The 22,187-nt window shown below is 36.9% G+C and overlaps 1 protein-coding gene across 2 annotated transcripts in view; it reads left to right on the forward strand.

The window, feature by feature from the left end:
• Window positions 1-22,187, forward strand: part of LOC121738491 (aryl hydrocarbon receptor nuclear translocator-like protein 1) — a 158,082-nt gene that overhangs the window by 108,554 nt on the left and 27,341 nt on the right. For both annotated transcript variants that reach the window (XM_042130572.1, XM_042130571.1), the window contains exons 4-6: window positions 337-524; window positions 5,064-5,235; window positions 12,279-12,510. In XM_042130572.1, coding sequence (XP_041986506.1) covers window positions 337-524; window positions 5,064-5,235; window positions 12,279-12,510 — 592 coding nt within the window. The remainder of the gene's footprint in view (window positions 1-336; window positions 525-5,063; window positions 5,236-12,278; window positions 12,511-22,187) is intronic.

Here is a 22,187-nt window from a genome sequence, read left to right on the forward strand (position 1 = left end):
TTCAGCACGGTCTTTGTGTGCGTGCGACTAGATGTGTGCGAGTTATATTTGCATAAGTTGATAAAAAAGCTCTGCAATAGCTTTATCGCGTCAGTCCCCGAGTGCCACGCTCATTTTTATCTGACAAATAGATCATCAGTATGTAGGGATTAGGAATACTAAGGGCCTGTTTCACCACTTCCTGATAAGTGACGAATAGGCTATCCACCAATTAACTTGACAGATGAAGTATGGAGAAACATTCAAAAAGTTATGAATAGCCTATTCGGCACTTTATCAGGAAATGGTGAAACCGGGCCTAATTATTTCCTAATTTATCAGCTGTTTTTCTTCCAGCTTGAGCTGCTTGGCCAGAACATATTCAACATTGTCCACGAGGGTGACCACATGCTGTTGAGGGAACAACTCCTCCCGATGACATGCATGTTGGGTAACAACGGGGAATTACTGCTCCCTGAGGGACCCGACGCCCAGAAACGCGTCGCTGATCTGTTGGCTAATGATAAAAGGGCGTTTATTATAAGGTACTTAACTTTTATGCTGGATTTATATGCGTCCGCCAAAACGCGCGGTTTGGCGGCTACACAATAACAAGCAAAATATATATGTAAAGATTTTTAACCGACTTCCAAAAAACGAGGAGGCTATAATATATTCGGCTGTGGATATTTTTTTTTTTCAAATAGCGGCGCGGTTGCGTTATTATTTATCTTTATATTAATACGCGAGCGAAAAACTTTGGAACCCTTTTTACGAAAAATGCGGAAACATAGGAGCATGAAATTTCGCATAGTTATGAAGAAGGTGTGCATCGAGCTAATATTGTTTTAAAATTATGCTTTTATTATACATTATTTGTGTGTGCCGCCTCCGTGGTCTAGTGGTATAGAGCGCGGCTCTTGACTCGGAGGTCGTGGGTTCGATTCCCGCGTTGGAAACATGTTATTTCCAAGTTTGGTTAGGACAATGCAGGCTGATCACCTGATTGTCTGACAAGTAAGATGATCCATGCGTCGGATGGGCATGTAAAAAGTCGGTCCTGCGCCTGATCTCTCGCCAGTCGTGTCGGTTGTCCGTCCCACTGGGTTATGAGAGTAAAGGAATAGAGAGTGCTCTTGTGTACTGCGCACATACTTGGGCACTATAAAATTACTCCTGCGTAGCTGGCCTGGTTTCAATGAAACCGGCCACCGTCACCGAAACCGGTGTGGGAGCTATTATTATTATTATTTTAATAAATAAAACATTACACACACTACAACACGCACACTACCGTGTTTTGACTGACAAGCCTATACACACGAATTATATTATACTGTTTTGTTTATGGTTGAAGTTTGTTGTCAAATTAAAAATTGATTGTTGCTTTTTTGACCGACTTCCAAAAAGGAGGAGGTAATACGTTCGGCTGTATGTATTTTTTTTTTATGTATGTTCAACGATTAATCAGCCGTTTGTGGTCCGATTTACAAAATTATTGTTGTGTTCTATAGGGTTTGACTCGAATTTGGTACCATGTTCATAAAAGTGGTGACCTGATGATGGGATCCATGAGTAATCGAGGGAACTCCTCAAAATTTATATGGAAACATATAGTGATTCCAATTTTTTCTGAAATGTTTCAGGCATATACTACCAAAAAGTAAGATTTTGCACCAGGACGTACCCTGGTTCCGAAGGTACCCAACAGAACTTTTGAATCCTTATAGATACAAGTTCGAGGATTTTGGCTTTATTTAAACTACTCCAAGCAAAAGCCAATGGATTCTACATTATTTCTGCTGAACATAGGCAAAATTAAATTTTGGAAAAAATTGGGTTTCGTAAGATATTTGGGTTTTTCGGACGCCAGGTGTAAAATCAACCAGAAAAGTTACTTATTTTGCGTACGCTGCCGAAACTATAAAAGATAGAACCATAAATGTTATAAGTAATTGTAGATCTTATAAATATCTACAAAAAAGTCCGCGACACCCTATACTTATCTATGTCGAGTGAGGCACAATAACCATTTTTTTATTTAAAAATCTTGTATTTTTTTTTACTACATTTAAACGCGTTTATTTTACTTATGCTATTAATCCTTATGAAAATAAATTATTTCATCACTAAGTACAGTTTATGTAGATAACATTTGGTCTGTAAATGATTAAAATTGGAAGTTTAATTTTGAAATTATGGCAAAATTAAAATATAAAGATAGTGGGCGCCACCAAGCGGGGGTGCGTGTGCGGGAGGAAGACAATCTGTGCAGTGTGCACTATATGCATCCCTTCGGATAATGACTGCGTCCGCGTCGTCGATGTCAGTGTTGGAGTCTGTGAATTGACCTGGAAATCATTTTGCTGACCGAGTCTTTCCTGGGTAGGCTTTTTGCAGCAGTAACCGACATCCACGCGGGCGGAGCCGCGGGCGACCGCTAGTAATTATATGTACAACTCTAAGACAACGAGCTATAAGTAATATAGCCTTGTGGTCTCATAGGTAACTAAAAAGGGTAAACTTATTATTTTTTAACAAATAATTAAAACCGACTTCCAAGGTAAAAACAAAAGTAATATTCTTAAACATAATCTAAAAAGAATCAAATAATTCTTATTCCTTATTATAGTGCCGTCTTCAGACTTCGCCTAAACCTCAACTATTTCTGTACTCAATCTTCATGCTTTTGAAGTCGGTACCAGCTTACCTTAGCGTAAGTTCTATGTCAAGGATCTCAGAACTTTTCCGGGCTGGTAGCGACTTCAAAAGTACAAAGATTGAGTACAGAAATAGTTGAGGTTTAGGCGAAGTCTGAAAACGGCACTATAATAAGGAATAAGAATTATTTGATTCTTTTTAGATTATGTTTAAGAATATTACTTTTGTTTTTACCTTGGAAGTCGGTTTTAATTTTTTGTTAAAAAATAATAATTATTAAATGAAATAGTTCATACTTTAAACGGGAAGCCAAAAGAAGAAGATAATTTATAAGGTCGAATTTCTACCATTAGCTATGTGCTCTTTCATCTTAAATTTTCGTCATCAATTTTCATATCAATGGCGCATTCAATAATTGAATGCGTCGAGGAACGCAACGCCAAAATTGTAATTTTTGAAGTTTTGGATACGGTCAGAGGGCATGCGTCGCGTGCATCGCTGTTGACTGTGCTATTATATTACGCATGCCTTTGACGAACAGAAAAAGGCACAGTGTGGACAAAGCTATTGGGCGATCTCTAATCCTACTAATATTATAATACATAATAATTGCTTATGATCTCGCGGTGTAGCCGCAGAACCGCGTGGTCGGGCGTATGCATATAAATCGAGCCTTTTATTTTATTCAACTTAATTGCGGATAGCTTAATAGAAGTAGAAATTCGTTGAAGTAGAAAAAGTAGAAAACTGGGCAATGACTAAACTTTTTAAATCCTATATTTTTTTCTCGAAACCTACTATCTTATTACTAAATTTAGACAGAATTGATTCAGAACTTAATACTTATAGACAGACACACTTGCATATTTTGTAGTAATTAGCAATTAGTAATTTATGGATGTACGTCCAACCCATAAAGTTAATATACCTAGCGGAATAGAGAAACAAAGGCCTGAGCAAGAGAGAGGTCACTATCAGTAACACTGCGTGGTAAAAAGAGTCGTGTGATACACGACAGCAGCACTCTTTCTTTGACGTCCAGTCGGCACGTGCCGCACGTTGACAATTTAATCTCATAGAAATCATGTTCAACCATGCTTGTGTAAGTGTGTACGTACACATATTTTTACACATAGATGAAACCGATTTCGGTTACGTTTGACAGCTCGAGATTGTTGCTCTATTCCACTAGGTATATTAACTTTATGGTCCAACCATATTCATGCATTTGACTGACTCTAAAAAAATATATCCACAGCCGGAGATATAACCTCCTCGTTTTTTGGAAGTCGGTTAAAAAAATACAGGCATTGCCTAGTTTGGGTGTCAGAGTTTTCATAGGATTTTGTAAAAAATGGTTGATGATAATAAAGATTATTATTATCTATTTTTGTGTCATTCCGCGCGGTGAAATGTTGACACACGGAAAAAGGAACCCATGCACTGACCTCCATTATACAATGTATAATGGAGATCAGTGAACCCATGGCAGATTCTTTCTTTACTTTTCTTCTTGAATTGTCTTTTCCAACAACCCACTGTCTATACATAATATTCTTTATTATTCCGTGACTGGATGCTTTTTGCCAATTTTCATTCCAATCACTTTTCAGGTAGCATTGGTCTTCTTATATTATGGTCGTTGTTAAGAATATGTGTATAAAGCAACAAAAAATTTGGTGTTCAGTTATGAACGAACTTATTCTAAATTATCTAAATAACATGACTGCATTCATAACTGGATATGTAATTTTTTTGGATGATACTCAAAATTTAGATGCTAGGCCGGCAGGTGGCAACGCACTTGCAGCACTTGTAATGTTGCGAGTGTAGATGACAAAAGTTGCATTCCATCAGGTAACCCGTTTGCTCGTTTGCCCCTGTGGCTGTACCCGTAATTAGCGCCAAATTCCTGCATCTCGTAATTATCGAAGTTTTTTAAGCACGTCGGTATATACTGCAGCTGAAATCAATCAGGTGGGCTGTGGCGCTGACCGGGCATAACCATAAAGTTTAATATACCTAGCGGAATTATAGAGCAACAATCTCGAGCTGTCGAACGAAACCAAAATTGGTTTTCATCTGTGTGAAAAATATGTGTACGTATACACTTTCACAAGCATGATTGAACATGAATTCTATGAGATTAAATTGTCAACGTGCGGCAAGTGCCGACTGGACGTCAAAAAAAGAGTGCTGCTGTCATGTATCACACGTCTCTTTTTACCACGCAGTGTTACTGATAGTGACATCTCTCTTGCTCAGGCTTGTGTTTCTCTATTCTGCTAGGTATATTAACTTTATGGGCATAACACCTCGCTCGGTCAGAAGATCTTCCTTTGCGGCCTCTACGCAATATCCCACACCCCCTTATTAGGTATATAAAAAAAAATACTTAACAGCGTCTATATATCTTCTGTCAGATTCAAAAAGCTGACGCAGCAGCGCTCGGAGCCCCCGCAGTATGTCACCTGTCATGTCGAGGGTTCCCTCAGGAAGTCCGATCGGGCCTGCACCAGGAACAGCAGATATTGCCACATCGTCCGCCGCGTGAGGTCCAGAGGAGAGAACCACTGTCCCAGCGGGAATGATGTGGTGAGTTTACCAAAAAATTGTCTTTCGGTGCTGCAACTTTGACAGTGAACTCTACAAGGTGTAACAGAACTAAGTGATAACACTTTCGAGGGTACCTGTCCCTTATATACAGTTCAATGTGAAAGTAGCACCGCTGAAGAAGCAAAAATGTTTTTGTGATTTTAGCAAACGCCTCCGCGTCACGAATTTTTCCATACAAAGGGGAAACCGTAAAAAAGTAACTTTCAGCGCTGAAAGTTACTTTTTTACGGTAATTTGTCAGGGAACTGTATCTATCTATATATTAATATGTGAGCCAAAAACTTTGTAACCCTTTTTACGAAAAATGAGGAAAACGCAAGTGCATAAAATTTCGCACAGTTATAGTTTATATGGTGAAGGAGTGCATCGAGCTAATATTGTTTTAAAATTATGCTTTTATCATATATATTTTTAACAAATAAAACGTTACACACACTATGACACTACTACTAGGAAAAATAACAGATTTTTGAGTGACAAGCCTATACATACGAATTATACTCTTTTATTTATGGTTGAAGTCTGTTGACAACATAAGCCTAGACAGTATATATTAAGTCTATGGTTGACAACAAGTTGACAAATTGAAAATGGATTATTGTTTTTTTGATTTAATTTTAGATACTAATTAGATAATGCTTAAACGGCCAGTCTAAGATCAGCTGAGTCCCAGAGAAAAAAGTTGAAAAAAACTATGATGAAGTCAATATTTTTTTCAAAATAGTAGTAGTAGTAGGTAGTAGTCCTAATGTCGTTGCTAGTAAGGTCGAATTTCGACCATTGGGCGATCTCTAGTAATATAAGAAACACATACACATCCTAAAGTATTAACACTTAGTTTTGTTATACCGTATATCCATACTAATATTATAAATGCGAAAGTATCTCTGTCTGTCTGTCTGTCTGTCTGTCTGTCTGTCTGTCTGTCTTGCTTTCACGCCAAAACTACTGAACCGATTGCAATGAAATTTTGTATACAGTTATTCTAGAGTCTGAGAAAGGACATAGGCTACATTTTGATGCGGGAAAATATCTTATTTCCATGAAAATTTCGATGAAAATGAATTCGCATTGCGCGTGGCCAGCGCTCATCCCGGGGGTCCTGGGTTCGAGTCCCGCAGGCGGAACAAAAAGTTTTCAATTTTCCTGGGTCTTGGATGTGTATTAAAATAAAATTTCAAAAATCTTAAACATATTTTATGTATAATATTATAAAAAATCCAGAAATATATAGATGGAATGAACATTTTAGTTCTAATACGATTCAACAGATGGCGTTTTATTTTTTACTTTATTGTAAATAGAACTAATCATACTTATTAGTTAGTATGTTTTTGTTTATAGTTTTTAATACGTTAGAATATGATGTTTAATCCATACTAATATTATAAATGCGAAAGTATCTCTGTCTGTCTGTCTGTCTGTCTGTCTGTCTGTCTGTCTGTCTTGCTTTCACGCCAAAACTACTGAACCGATTGCAATGAAATTTTGTATACAGTTATTCTAGAGTCTGAGAAAGGACATAGGCTACATTTTGATGTGGGAAAATATCTTATTTCCATGAAAATTTAGATGAAAATGAATTCGCATTGCGCGTGGCCAGCGCTCATCCCGGGGGTCCTGGGTTCGAGTCCCGCAGGCGGAACAAAAAGTTTTCAATTTTCCTTGGTCTTGGATGTGTATTAAAATAAAATTTCAAAAATCTTAAACATATTTTATGTATAATATTATAAAAAATCCAGAAATATATCGATGGAATGAGCATTTTAGTTCTAATACGATTCAACAGATGGCGTTTTATTTTTTACTTTATTGTAACATAGAACTAATCATACTTATTAGTTAGTATGTTTTTGTTTATAGTTTTTAATACGTTAGAATATTATCTATACTAATATTATAAATGCGAAAGTATCTCTGTCTGTCTGTCTGTCTGTCTCGCTTTCGCGCCAAAACTACTGAGCCGATAGTAATGAAATTTTGTACACAGATAGTCTAAGGCCTGAGAAAGGACATAGGCTACTTTTTAACTGGAAAAAGGGGTTGTAAGGGGGTGAAAATGCGTAAATTTGGTCAAATTAACTTAGTTCCAAAAACTTAAAACAGATGGCGCCAAGAGTCCCCTAGATCGCGCTATTGCTTGCTCATACGTATTTCTATAAGAGGTGGTACCATATTGAGCTTAACTTTTCGATTCTTTCGATTGTTATACACGTTATTAACTAATAACTCACCTACCAACTTAGACATCAAATTCAAAAACAACAGCGCCAAAACTACTGAACCGATTGTAATGAAATTTTGTACACAGATAGTCTAAAGCTTGAGAAAGGACATAGGCTACTTTTTAACTGGAAAAAGGGGTTGTAAGGGGGTGAAAATGCGTAAATTTGGTTAAATTAACTTAGTTCCAAAAAACTCAAAACAGATGGCGCCAAGAGTCCCCTAGATCGCGCTATTGCTTGCTCATGCGTATTTCTATAAGAGGTGGTACCATGTTGAGGTAGCTTTCACGATTCTTTCGATTGTTGTACACGTTAATATTAACTAACTAGCTGTTGCCCGCGACTTCGTCCGCGTGGACTTTAGTTTATAGCGCGCGGTGTCAACAAAATTTGTGTCAAATTTAAAAACTTTTTAAAACCCTGGTAAGTGGTACCCCTCTTAGGGCCGCGTTACACCGGAATGGCAGCGCTGAAAGTGCTCGCCTCGCCGCTGCCATTCCGGTGTAGCGCGGCCCTTAATTAATCAAAATACCCAAAAACAGCTGTGCAGTGTGCACATAATCTATACTAATATTATAAATGCGAAAGTATCTTTGTCTGTCTGTCTGTCTGTCAGTCTCGCTTTCACGCCAAACGCCAAAAGTATCTCTGTCTGTCTGTCTGTCTGTCAGTCTCGCTTTCACGCCAAACGCCAAAACTACCGAACCGATGGTAATGAAATTTTGTATACAGATAGTCTAAAGCCTGAGAAAGGACATAGGCTACTTTTTTTACTGGAAAAAAGGGTTGTAAGGGGGTGAAAATGCGTAAATTTGTTCAAATTAAGTTAGTTCCAACAATTCATAATAGATGGCACCGTGCGTCTTCTACATCGCGCTGACGCTTGCTCAAAAGTCTTCCTATAAGACGTGGTATCATCTTACATTTAAGTTTCGATTTTTTTCGATTGTTATATCTATTCTACGGTATTAAATAACTCAGTACTTTATCTGTGCAGGGACGTAACCTTAAATCTATCAATGATAAATAGTTTATGGGTAAAGTTGTGTAATCGGAGGGCTAAATAAGCTTTAAAATTTGGCATAAAATATAAAGTTTAATATAAAAAAATGAAATACTTATTGTGTGCACACTGCACAGCTGTATTGATTTAAGGGGTACCAGGGTTTTTTTATAAAAGCTTTTGACACCAATTTTGTTGACATCGCGCGCTATAAAGTACTATAAACTGAAGTCCACGCGGACGAAGTCGCGGGCAACAGCTAGTATTTTATTAATATTAACATCTGACCTAGACTGAAAATCGGTCTCCAGACGCTGTACTGAATAAGCTATGCAAAATTTGATCCCTTATTTTTTGCTCTCGGGTAAAATGATTTAAAACATTAATGGCCTGTTTCACCACTTCCTGATAAGTGACGAATAGGCTATCCAACAATTAACTTGACAGATCAAGTATGGAGAATCTGTCAAAATAGTTCTGAATAGCCTATTCGGCATTTTGTAAGAAAGTGGTGAAACAGGCCGTAAATGTCGTAATTTATATATTAAATCAAAACAGCAGTGTAAAAATTCTTTAAAAATGGCAATGCTGCCATACAAATTTCAAAAATTTCAGCTCATTACAACCCAATTTTTCTAATTAAAAAGTACTCTTTATCCTTCAGATAAAATCACCATATAACTATACGTGATTTTTGCTTCAGTACTTTTTAATTAGAAAAATGAAGACATCTTGTGGCTTAGTCCTTTTTACTAAAGAAAACCACATTAATATATTTTAATGTCCATTGTATAGGAGTTTTGGAGCAGTTGTTATAGCGTACGGGAGTTGTATTTTCCGGGATAGAAACTGTTGACGAAAGATAATATATTTCTCGAGACCAAATTTTAACAAAATCGGTTCAGTGGTTTAAGCCCGAAGAGGTAACACATAGACACATTTTCAAATTTATAATATTGGTTTGGATTATTGATATGCATAAAATGTATATTATTATGTTTAAATTAATGGTTCGTTAAACCAACAACGTCGTGAGCACCAATTTTTCCGATAGAAATAGCGGAAACTAGAAACCCTGATTTACCTTTTCCAACAAACGCCTACCTATGTTTCAGTATAAATCTATCTCTTTTTATCTGATGTAACTAAGCCTGGAAATACGGGATAGCTATAGTAGCACAAATTCAGTTTCAATGTAATAGCTTTGAATCGAAACTATATAGCTCTTAATAAGTATATTATGTACATTGTAGAGTATATATTAGGGAAGGCCAGTGTGCTATTTTTGTAGTTACTTGAGCACCGTATTTAGGCAATAGGTAGGTAGGTTTTGTAGATTAGGAAAAATTTACAAAAATAATATGAGCGCAGATAATATGAAAAAGAAAATACATAAAAATATTGGTTAGGTAGGTAATCTATCTATCTAACCGTGGGAGAGCCATGCTTCGGCACGAATGGGCCGGCTCAACCGGAGAAATACCACGGGCTCACAGAAAACCGGCGTGAAACAGCGCTAGCGCTGTGTTTCGCCGAGTGAGTGAGTTTACCGGATGCCCAATCCCCTACTCTTTTCCCTTCCCTAGCCTCTCCTATTCCCTTCCCTACCATCCCCTATTACCCTATTCCCTCTTAAAAGGCCGGCAACGCACCTGCAGCTCTTCTGATGCTGCGAGTGTCCATGGGCGACGGAAGTTGCTTTCCATCAGGTGACCCGTTTGCTCGTTTGCCTCCTTATTTCATAAAAAAAATTTATTACAAGACAATATTTTACGTCCAAGCAAGACAATGACTCAAAGATTTAGTCAAGTGCGTCATAAAATAACATGGGATTTGGGAAGCTTAGATAATATGAAAATATAAAGTTTTTTTATTATTTATTTTAAGATGTTCTTACAGGCGCCAGGCTTACGTACCTTTAAATCATCAGTGCTTTGTGTAGGCTTCTTTGGAGTATTCTTAACCTCTATTAACTCTAACCTCTAACTCTTAACCTGACAGATCCGATGGCTTTTCTGGAAAATTATTTTAACGCACCAATTAAGAAATCTGATTTTTGTACCATGATAACCAGAGACATGTCCACATCCTACGCAATTTACATAGGGAAATGCTTTGCGCATCCCCTGTGGGACATCTGCCGGGGTAAGTGGGACTGCCCATTTGCCCAGGGTCTACCCACTAAAATTTCATGATGCTCCACTCCCCGCCGGCAGAGTTGCGGGTATGATAAAACCTACTGCAACTCTTCCAAGCATCGGTAGCCCTAGAACACCTAAAGCAAAACCACACTGTTGTATTGCTTTGCTTAGCCAACCCTAACAAGGTTGCATTCAGTGGTCACTCGGACCTTATTAACTAAAGTAGCTATACCAATTGTGGTTATGCTTTGTAGTTAGAAAGCCACAGAGATCTTAGCGAAGCTGATTGATGTAGATGTCGTCAAAGCGAATTATTAGCGACAGGATCGGTATAGCAATTAGTCGAAATAGAGTTGCCTAAGCGTATGTTCCGGTGTACTGAAGTTGTATGAATGTTGAGTTACAACGTATGTTATACGAGTATGTTACGTATTCCGCGGGATCCTTTACCGTTCATATTACAAAATTACTTAAAAATCGATCTAATTTGTGAGATTAGCGATATCAACCAAATAACTTTTCAGCTAAATAATTTCTCTGTTACACAATACGAGTAAGAGCGCGATAGTGATATTTTCATGGCGATAGTACTTATAATAATTGGACGCCTCTGTGGTCCAGTGGTTAAGCCGAAAGAAGAAACCGGTGTGGGGGGTATTATAATTATAATAATAAAACATTTATTCAATACTTTTGTGGACCAAATTATTTTTTTACCTGGTGACTTTAAAAAAATCAATCAAGTGTACCATGGTACACTTGATTGAGGCAAGACCGCACTCAGCGACACTGCAGCAGAGCGACGCGACGCGACAATTCCATAGCACTGACGTTTCGTGTCGCGTAGCGCCGCTGCCACATAGTCATAGGCTCAAATGGTCGCTTTGGAGAGTCAAATTAAGAATCATAATATGATTCATTTTTTAAAAATCGCAAAATGTTCACTCTGCTTGCCATTCATGTCTAAATACGTACTAATTTGACATTCGTCAGTTTGACAGTTATAACAATTCATTTTCTTAGTTGATTTGACAGGAATTGCAAAATGTGACCATTTTAGGTCCGCTGAGCTCATACGATTTCATACAAAGAATATTTGGCCATGACCACAGAAATAAATCAAGATAAAACGGCTAAGCGGGTGGAGTACGCGGCGTGTTTCAATCTTGCACAAGTGTGCAAGATTCGTTGAACGTTCATTCAGTCAGCACGCACGTCTCGACTTGATTACACCGGAGCGGTTGTACAAAAATGCCTCATTGTGCAGTGTCTAATTGTAAAAACAGAAGTACGAAAGTGAATCGGTCAAAAGAAGGTATTTCTTTCCACGGGTAAGTTATTTGTTCTAACTAAAAGCAAAGCAAAAATTGACACGAGCGATTCCTTAGCAACGGACGCGCGTCGCCGTTCTATCTTGTTCTATTTATTTCTGTGGCCATGACGCCCTACTGCAGCGTAGTGCCCCGTACAAGTGGCCAGCGATGATCGTAAACGCCAACAAAATATATTCCTTTGACATTAGTATTCGCTAGCGAAACGATGACTTATGTCAAATCGCATACATTTTGTTGGTGTTTACTATAATCACACTATAATCGCTTGCCACTTGTCTAGTAGGGCAGTATTACCTTTACAGTAAATTCTTCGTTTCAGGTGTTTATCGGTCTCGTTCGCCCGACAGTCGAGAGTTTCTTCTCGGAGAGTGCTCTGGAATCCTTCCGCATGGAGTATCGTACTCGTCACTCAGTCGACGGAGAGATCATACAGTGCGAGCAGCGAATCGCGCTCGTCACTGGATATATGACTCATGAAGTTAACGGCGTCAACGCCATGAACTTCATGCATCGTGACGACGTGCGCTGGGTCATCATCGCGCTGAGACAGAGTGAGTTAATTTCTTTTACACGACTAAAGGTACCTACTTCGTCAATCGACGGAGAGATCATACAGTCACTGGACACATGACGCATGAAGTCAATGGCGTTAACACCATGAACTTTATGCATCGTGACGACGTGCGCTGGGTCATCATCGCGCTGAGACAGAGTGAGTTAACTTCTTTCACACGACTAAAGGTACTTCGTCAATCGACGGAGAGATCGCACAGACTCATAACTCGATACATGATGCATGAAGTCAACGGTGTCAACGCCATGAACTTCATGCGTCGTGACGACGTGCGCTGGGTCATCATTGCGTTGAGACAAAGTGATTTCGCTTCGGCTTTTATACGATAGCTTCATTGTCACTCGACGGAAAGATCATAGGCACTAGATATACAGGGTGTAACAAAACTAGGTGATCTGGGAGCACGGCAGTGCCCCAGCCAAGCTTTTTAGCAAAGGCACGGCCGTACCATACTATTCTCGAGTAATACTTTGGGGTGTGTATGTGTTCCTTAAATAGAGTTCACTGTCAAAGTAGCAGCGTCGAAAGAGCAAATATTTGTATAGAAAAAATTCATGACATCGGCATACGGCCCGTATAAAAATAAAAAAATTAAAATTGATCCTGCAGCGCTGCTACTTTCACATTTGACTCTATGTAAGGGAAAGGGACACATGGACTAAAGTTTTATCACTCAGTTTTGTTACACCCTGTATAATGCATGAAGTCAAAGTCGTCAAGGAAGTGTAAGTTTACCTTCCTTTTGTTTTGTTTACCTAATCACGGCGAAGATAAGTCTTCGATTTCTAATAATTGGGTTGAATCCCATGAATACCTTTACAGAAAACTGGCATTTAAATACATTTTATGTTTTTTCGCCAAAAGAGGTTAGAAATATAAATCAGACTAATTTTGATGGGCTTTTAGACGGGATTTCACCAATCCTACTTAAAACTTCGTTTTATAAAACTTAGTTCCCATTAAACGCGTTCAAACGGCGACAAATCTCATTTTGTTTCAAATAAATTTTACAATATTCTTTTAATCACGATTAATAAATCTAAGTTCACGTGACGTCACGAGATTATTTTGTGTTTTTATCATTTTGGAGCCTTTTCGCGTTATTTCATTAGCAAAATAGCAGGAAACGGTACATAAACTAACCAAACACATCTCGTCAAAACTGTCATCTTGACATTTTTTCGTCTATGTTTTTCGATCCGCCATGACACTACATTGAAAGGACTTGAACGGATTTTAAGAAGTAATACCGCGTACATTGGGCGTTTGGAAGATATAAACTCAGATTTGCAGTGAACGCGTTAGTTTGTGTTGGTGAAATGCAATTCGGTGTTATAAACGCGTTTATACATTTAGAAACGGTTCAGTGTGCACTCAACGCGTTCCATTTCTTTGGTGAAATCGCCCCTTAGAAAGTTAGAAATTATGTTTAACTCTAGCAAGACAACGATGTCGTTGTTATTATCGACATAATATTAATGAGTATCATGTTTGCTACATGATACTCATCAATATCATAAAACTCAAATAAATACAACAATAAAATTCAATTCAGATACAAAATATAAAATATTATTTGTATCTCTTGTTTGTTTTCGAATACAAATACTGGGAATAATCTCTTTAAAAACTTCTGCGAGATTATTAAACAATGGTCTTGTGAACAAAACGTGTTTTCGTCAATTTTTGACAGCTGACAACTTTGGCCTGATTGGCACAAGGGAAAAGTATTCCATATTTCCAAGTAAGGTTCTAGATTTTCTCTATGGCAAGTCCATTGGTCCGTCCGTCTGTCACAAAGCTGTTATACTGTTTTGTGATTGCATACAATATATAGATGTCGCAGTCGGATTGTATTTTTTTTTTTGACGACCTCTGTGGCTCAGTTGGTGGGCTATTGGTAGCTCAAGCCGGGGTCGCGGGTTCGAATCCCGCCGACGGAACAAAAAGTTTTCAAAGTTTCTGGGTCATGGATGTTGTATTAAATATGTGTATCTATACTATAATATTATAATTCTGCAGAGTTTGTTAGTTTGTTTGTTTGAACGCGCTAATCTCAGGAACTACAGATCTGATTTGAAAAATTCTTTCAGTGATAGATAGCCCATTTATCGAGGAAGGCTATAGGCTATATTATATCACGCTAAGACTAATAGAAACGAAGAAGTAGAGGAAAATGTGGAAAAAACGGGGGGAAATTATTTGAAAGGGCTTATTTGAACGCGCTAATCTCAGGAACTACTGGTCCGATTTGAAAAATTCTTTCAGTGTTAGATAGCCCATTAATCGAGGAAGGCTATAGGATATATTTTATGACGTCAAGACTAATAGGACCGAATAAATAGTGGAAAATGTGGAAAAAACGGGGGAAATTATATAAAAGGGCTTATTTGAACGCGCTAATCTCAGGGACTACTGGTCCGATTAAAAAAAATCTTTCAGTGTTAGATAGCCCATTTATTAAGGTAGGTTATAAGCTATATTTTATTACCCTAAGAATAATAAGAGCGAAGAAATAGAGGAAAGTGTGGAAAAAACGGGGGGAAATTATTTTTAAGGGCTTATTTGAACGCGCTAATCTCAGGAATTACTGGTCTGATTTGAAAAATTCTTTCCGTGTTAGATAGCCTATTTATCGAGAAAGGCTATAGGCTATATTTTGTTATTCTACGACTAATAGGAGCGAAGAAATAGAGGAAAATGTGAAAAAAGCGGGGGAAATTATATGAAATTGCTTATTATCTTAAGATTCTTAAGAACTACTGGAGCAATTTTTATGTTATTTGGCAAACATGAAGAATAGACCACGCTAAGGGACATAAGCTATTTTTTGCGGAAAAATGTACGGTCGCGATAAATCCCTAAATTACGCAAGCGAAGCCGCGCGGAACATCTATGTATAATAAAATCGTAGGAAAGTCAATGCTGTTACATTGAATATTTTTGTACAATAAATAATACTTGGGACGTGATCTACTATACTAACGCGGACGAAGTCGCGGGCAACAGCTAGTAATATAATAAAAATCTTAAATATATGTATAGTAATTAGTTTAAAAGTAATTAATATATTTCCGTTGTCTGGTACCCGTAACCCGTAAGTCCTTCAGGTACTTAGCACGGGGCCAGACTTACGTGGTGTGAAGCGTCCATAGATATTATTATTATAATTCGCCGTATTATTACGGCTAGCTGTTATCAAAAACAGGACTTTTCCGAATAAATTTTATTGAAACGTAAATAATAGTCAATATTAGCGGTTGTACTAATTTAAATGTCGCTTATTTACAGGGCAATTCTTACTGATATCACAGAATATATATTAGTAGTACCAACTGATGTTATAAATACGAAAGAGTCTGTCACCTCTTCAAACATAAACGAGATATCTAAGATGAAAATTTGCTCTAAGCCAGGCTGACGTGATGTGAAGCGATAGTCATATTAAAGTGTCTAGATATTCATTCAAAGTATATTAAGAGACAGGACAGATACGTAAACTCTAAATAATATAGACGAATAGCAATGATATTCTATGATTTTAGAAACTCATTGACGAATAGGAACAAAATTACAGAGTACTTATTTAACATACTTACATCATAATAAATGGAATCGCCTGAGGCATTCTATCATTTTAACAACGGAATTATTATCGGAAAAGGCTTAGAGCAGGGATGGCGAACATACGGCACGCGTATTTTGGGCGCGCCACTGCACTGATATTGTGACATTGTAATAAATTCAATTATTGAAGACGTGAGTTGAAGAACACGATAACTAACATATTGTAATATACGGACATTCACTATTTTTTTCCCTTATAATTGGGACAAACCTTATAACTTCCATGTACTTTATCACCTGGCTAATATAAAAAAAAACTTTGTATAAAATACACAGTTTTTTTTACAATTTTTTATGCAAATAATCAGTCAGGTGCGAGTCGGACTCGCGAATAATATATATTCTCTCAAATCTCCTTTAGAAACATGATGTTTTTCCAAGACTCGCAGCCTTTGAAAAACATCATGTTTCTAAAGGAAGGAGCCTTTTTTTTTATTACAAAACCTTTTCAATACCAGGTGCATTTTTTTGCCAGTGACAAATCTTTAAATACGCAACGTAATTAGATACAAAGAAAGTTATATGATGGCACATCTCCGACCACACTAAATATTTTTTCTTTAAAAAAAATAGCACGATGTTCCTAAAAGGCTTACTCGTAGAGCAGAATATTTCGGTGCCAAGTAAATTATTAATGTTATCGCGACTTCATTAAATATTTCTGTACAAAATAAAAAATGGCACGTTGATCCTAAAAGGTTACCATCCCTGGCTTAGCGGGCCCCTAGACGAGCAATTTTATTGTACAATATCACGAGCGTGATATTGCACAATAGAATTGATCGTCTAGGGGCCGGCTTAGAGCGAAGTATTTGTGATTCGAGTATTGTCTATTCGACCGTGCTGATTCGCCCCCGTAAGCCCGGCCTCCCTCAACGCGACGCGGACGTCACAACTTACAATAGTATACTAAAATATTATATTATAAAATATGTAAACTGTGTGCTTGGATGAGTTGAAGTTTTGTCTTCAACGAAGAACCTGCGGGGCTAAAATGGTCGCTTTGAAGAATCATGATATGAATCATAATATGATTCATTTTTCTAAAATCGCAAAATACAACTCTGCTTGCAATTCATTTCTGTATTTTTGTACTGATTTGACATTTGTCAGTTTGACAGTTTTGACAATTCATTTGCTGAATTGATTGAGAGGAATTGCTAAATGTGACCATTTTAGCCCCGCAGGGAGCGTCTCTTACTTATGGTCATGGCTCATGAAAATCCAGTCTTTTAACCGACTTCTAAAAGATGAGGAGGTTCTATGTTCTTCTGTCTTTTTATTGATTTCTAACTTCTATGTCGGAAAATAGAATAAGATAGGTACACACACTATCTAATACAAATTAGAATATGTTTCACAACTTCCTGATAGGTGCCGGATAGGCTATCCACAACTTAATTTGACAGATAGAGTATGTATAAACTATAGAGCATCTGCCAAATAAGTTGTGGATTGCCTATCTGGCCCTTAGGGCCTGTTTCACCACATTCTGATAAAGTGCCTAATAAATAGGCTATTCACAACTTTTTTGACAGATTATCCATACTTGATCCGTCTAGTTAATTGGCCTTATCAGGAAGTGGTGAAACAGGCCCTTAGTCTCATATATTTCCTCTCACTTATTATCTCTAGAAATATTCAGGATTTTTCCAAACACTATTTTTTTATACAGTGACTCACTTGTATACTGTCAAGGGTAAGTCTTTTTGTAGTTATGTAATACGTCTAGACGTGGTAGATTTGTGATTGCGCTATACTATAATAAGAACATAATGCTTATAAATATTTATTAACAAGGTCGTCTGCCGCATTGTAATACAATTATATTATACAGTTCCTACCTGATTTTCATATCGAAACGAGACGAGAGGATTTGCGAATTGGAAATGTATTACGCAGCAATACATAATAGAGAATATTACGCAACTTCAGAGCAGAGGGTGCCATTACCACATTCAGTAAACAATCCGACCAATATCGAACATGTTGCACACGTACGTTGTCAATCGTGGAACAAAACTGTTTGTTTACCGTCTACGCTGGTGCTGCCTCTAGCGTGAAAACATTGCAGTAATCCTATTAATATTATAAAGGCGAAAGATTAAATGTGTGGATGTATGTATGGATGTTTCTAACTCTTTCACGCAAAACTACTGAAGGGATTTTAATAAAACTTTACAATAATATAGCTTATACATATAGATCAGATAATATAATAAATACTACTATAATAGGCTACAATTTTAACCGACTTTCAGAACGGAGGAGGTGTTATGTACATTATTTTATGCTCAATAATTACTCTGCCGTTTGTGGACCGATTTCCAAGACCTCGTAACTCGTATAGCTATTTTAATATACATCAGGAGTTCTCTCAGCACCTTCGGGACCATGATATACCTTGGTGCAAAATCTTACTTTAGTAACATATACTTAGAATACTTCTAAAACTAAAATCACCATGAGTTTCCATATATTTTAAGTTACCTACATAGGTACCTCATGAATCCCATGATCAAATTGCCATATTGGTAACCGTAGCACTAAGTTTAAATAATATAATTGAAAACAACAATAAAATGTACTTATCTATAAATAATTTAAAGCAAATTTTGAAATTGCTTGACAAACTCGAGTTTCGATCTGAAAAGTACCAATAATAGGGTCATAATTGGATGATGGTGATGATGATGATGATGAATGTGATAGTAGCATAATATGTTTTCCGGGCTTAGGCCAAACCTACGCGACCACGCGTCGCGTAGGTTTGAACAAAGCATATTAAAACAACGCCGAAGCTCCCAAACTTGTATTTATAAAGAGTCCGGAGTTTTTTCAGCATCTACCGAATCATGGTATACCGTATAATATACATATACATCGGAGCAAAATCTTACTTGCTGGTACTTGGTAGCATATGCTTAAAATACTTTTCACGTAACTGAATTCACAACATGTTTTCATATAAATTTTGAGGAGTTCCCTCGATTACTTATGGATCCCTTCATCAAGTAATAATTTTTGTGAACATGGTACCAAATTGGGATGATACCCAATACTTACACCAAAAGAAAAATTTGGAAATCGGTCCAGAAACGGCAGAGTAATTATTTTAAGAACGGAAAGTGCATCTGTAATTCATATTCATCATGCTTCATCACAGTATGATCCTCTTATTGGTACTTTTCATAGTATTTTATTATATTTCACTTAAACGCGGTACACTATAGCTGCCCCGCGGTGTTACACATACATAAATACCATCTAGTATTAAATAATATTACAGTATAATATTATATAATACTAGATGACGCCCGCAACTCCGTTGCGCCAAAATTCGTTTATCGCGCGGGGAACGGACATGTTTCCGGCATAAAAGGTATCCTATGTTCTTTCTCGGGACTCAAAATATCTTCATAACGAATTTCAGCAAAATCGGTTCAGCGGTTTGGGCGTGAAGAGGTAACAGACAGATAGACAGACAGACAGACAGACAGATAGACAGATAGACACATTTTCGCATTTATAATATAGTAGAAGTATGGATTGAAAAAATTGCAAAAATCGTGAAGCTGTTCTATATACCACCTTAATATTTTAAGATGTGACTTATATTACGCTAAGCGCGACGAGTTTAAAAAATAATCGGCCAAGTGCGAGTCGGGTCGCGCACGAAGGGTTCCGTACCGTTATAGCAAAAATAGACCAAAAATTGTGTTTTTTGTATGGGATCCCCCTTAAATTTTTATTTTATTTAAATATTATTATTATTTATTTAATTACACATATAATTGAGGCTTTTGTGAAAATTTCAAGTGCCTACCTGTTGTCACCATTGATACCGAGAAAAAAATGTTTGAAAAATCACGTATGTTGTATGGGAGACCGACTTAATTTATTTTGTTTTTTAAAGTATTTGTTGTTATAGCGGCAACAACAATACATAATCTGTGAAAATTCCAACTCTCTAGCTATTACCGTTCTTGAGACAGACGGACAGACAGACAGACATCGAAGTCTCAGTAATAGGGTCCCGTTTTTACCCTTTGGGTACGTAACCCTAAAAACAGTGATCTACTTTAATCCGTGTAAAGTCTTATCAAAATAATTTAGAATGCACAACAATTTTTATATCAGAATCAAACTTGCAGCAAGTAAATTGTTTTATTAATATTATTTGCACATAACCACAGAATAGATAATGACGTAAGTAACATAACGCACAACACAGTTGTGTCAAAATTTGTTTATCGCGCGAAAGATCTTTCCCGGGGGCCGGGAATATACATATTACATACCAATAACAAAATCGGCTCAGCGGTCTAGGCGTGGAAAGGTAATAGACAGACTGACACACTTTCTCATTTTTAATAGTACGGATTTGACAGCTTCAAACTCTTTACATTCAAAAACGTTCCAGAGAACAAACAGTGTAGCACTATATTTTTCAGGGCAATGTAGTTTGCAGCCAAACGTGTGCTTAGAATCTAACATCTAAGAGACTGTTATTAGCTGACCTTGTGGAGGTCACCCTTATCAGTTATACGTAACGTGTTTACAACTGTCTGCAATATCTAGTTTAAATAAACACCTTACATCTGGCTACATAAGGAGGATATATCTATATTGTCTATCTATACATACTAGAGATCGCCCAATGGTCGAAATTCGACTTTAGTTTCAACGACATTAGGACTACTACAGTATATTTTGTAAAAAAATATTGACTTTAAAAAAAAATTTCAACTCTTGTCTCTGGGACTCAGCTGATCTCAGACTGGCCGTGTATAAGATTCAATAAAAAAAATATAATCCATTTTCAATTTGTTGTTGTTGTCAACAGACCTCAGCTATAAATAAAAAAGTGTAATTCGTATGTATAGGCTTGTCACTCAAAAATCTGTCATTTTTCCTAGTGTTGTAGTGTGTGTAATGTTTTATTTGTTAAAAATGTATATGATAAAAGCATAATTTCAAAATAATATTAGCTCGATGCACTCCTTCAATATATAAACTATAACTGTGCAAAATTTCATTCACCTATGTTTCCCCATTTTCCGTCAAAAGGGATACAAAGTTTTTGGCTCACGTATTAATATATAGATTATAAAACAAAGTCGCTTTTTTGCCTCATGTCCCTTTGTTCCCTTTAATCTTTAAAACTACGCAACGGAATTGCATGATTCTTTCAGTGTTAGATAGCCCATTTATCGAGGAACATTATAGACTATATTTTATCACGCTAAGACTAATAAGAGCGAAGAAATAGAGGAAAATGTGGAAAAAACGGGGGAAATTATTTGAAAGGCCTTATCTCACGAACTACTGGAGCAATTTTATGTTATTTGGCACAGATAAGAACTAGACCTCGTGAAGGATCATAGGCTATCGATTTTAATCATTTTTTCAGTGGCTGTATATTTTATACCCGTGCGACGCCGGGGCGGGTCGCTAATTTTCAATATAAGTATCTTTTGCGTTGTACACTTTTTTGGATGGGATTTTCTTAATCGTGTCAGGATTTAGGCTCGATTTAGTGGCGTATGTAAATGACAGCGATAGCGTACGCTATTTAAATAAATCGTTACATACAATTAATTACAATTGCTTGTGATTTCGCAAAATAGCGGCCAGCAGCTTTTTCGCGAGGACGCAAAAAAATTACAAAACCAACCAATTCATAAAACGAAGCTAGATTGACTCCCGCTGCAGTATAAAGAGAGGAAGTACGTGTAATATCACCCCCTGCTATAACTATCAAGCGGCGAAGATGTATACTCTTTTTAAACCGACTTCAAAAAATCAGAACTGCCCAATTTTCGTTCATAATAATTAAAATGTTAGTGTATATCGGCGTCTGACCAAAATATGTGCCAAATTTCAAAATTGTATATAATATGTTTTTATGTTTGTGTTCGCATATCTCTGGAACTACCATTCCGATTTTAGTATTTTTTTGTTGTATTGTTCAACTTAGGGAACAGTGCAAGTTTCATCAATATCGATTCAGTAGTTTTGGAGATA

This window comes from Aricia agestis, chromosome Z (genome assembly GCF_905147365.1).
Source record: "Aricia agestis chromosome Z, ilAriAges1.1, whole genome shotgun sequence".
NCBI lineage: Eukaryota > Metazoa > Arthropoda > Insecta > Lepidoptera > Lycaenidae > Aricia > Aricia agestis.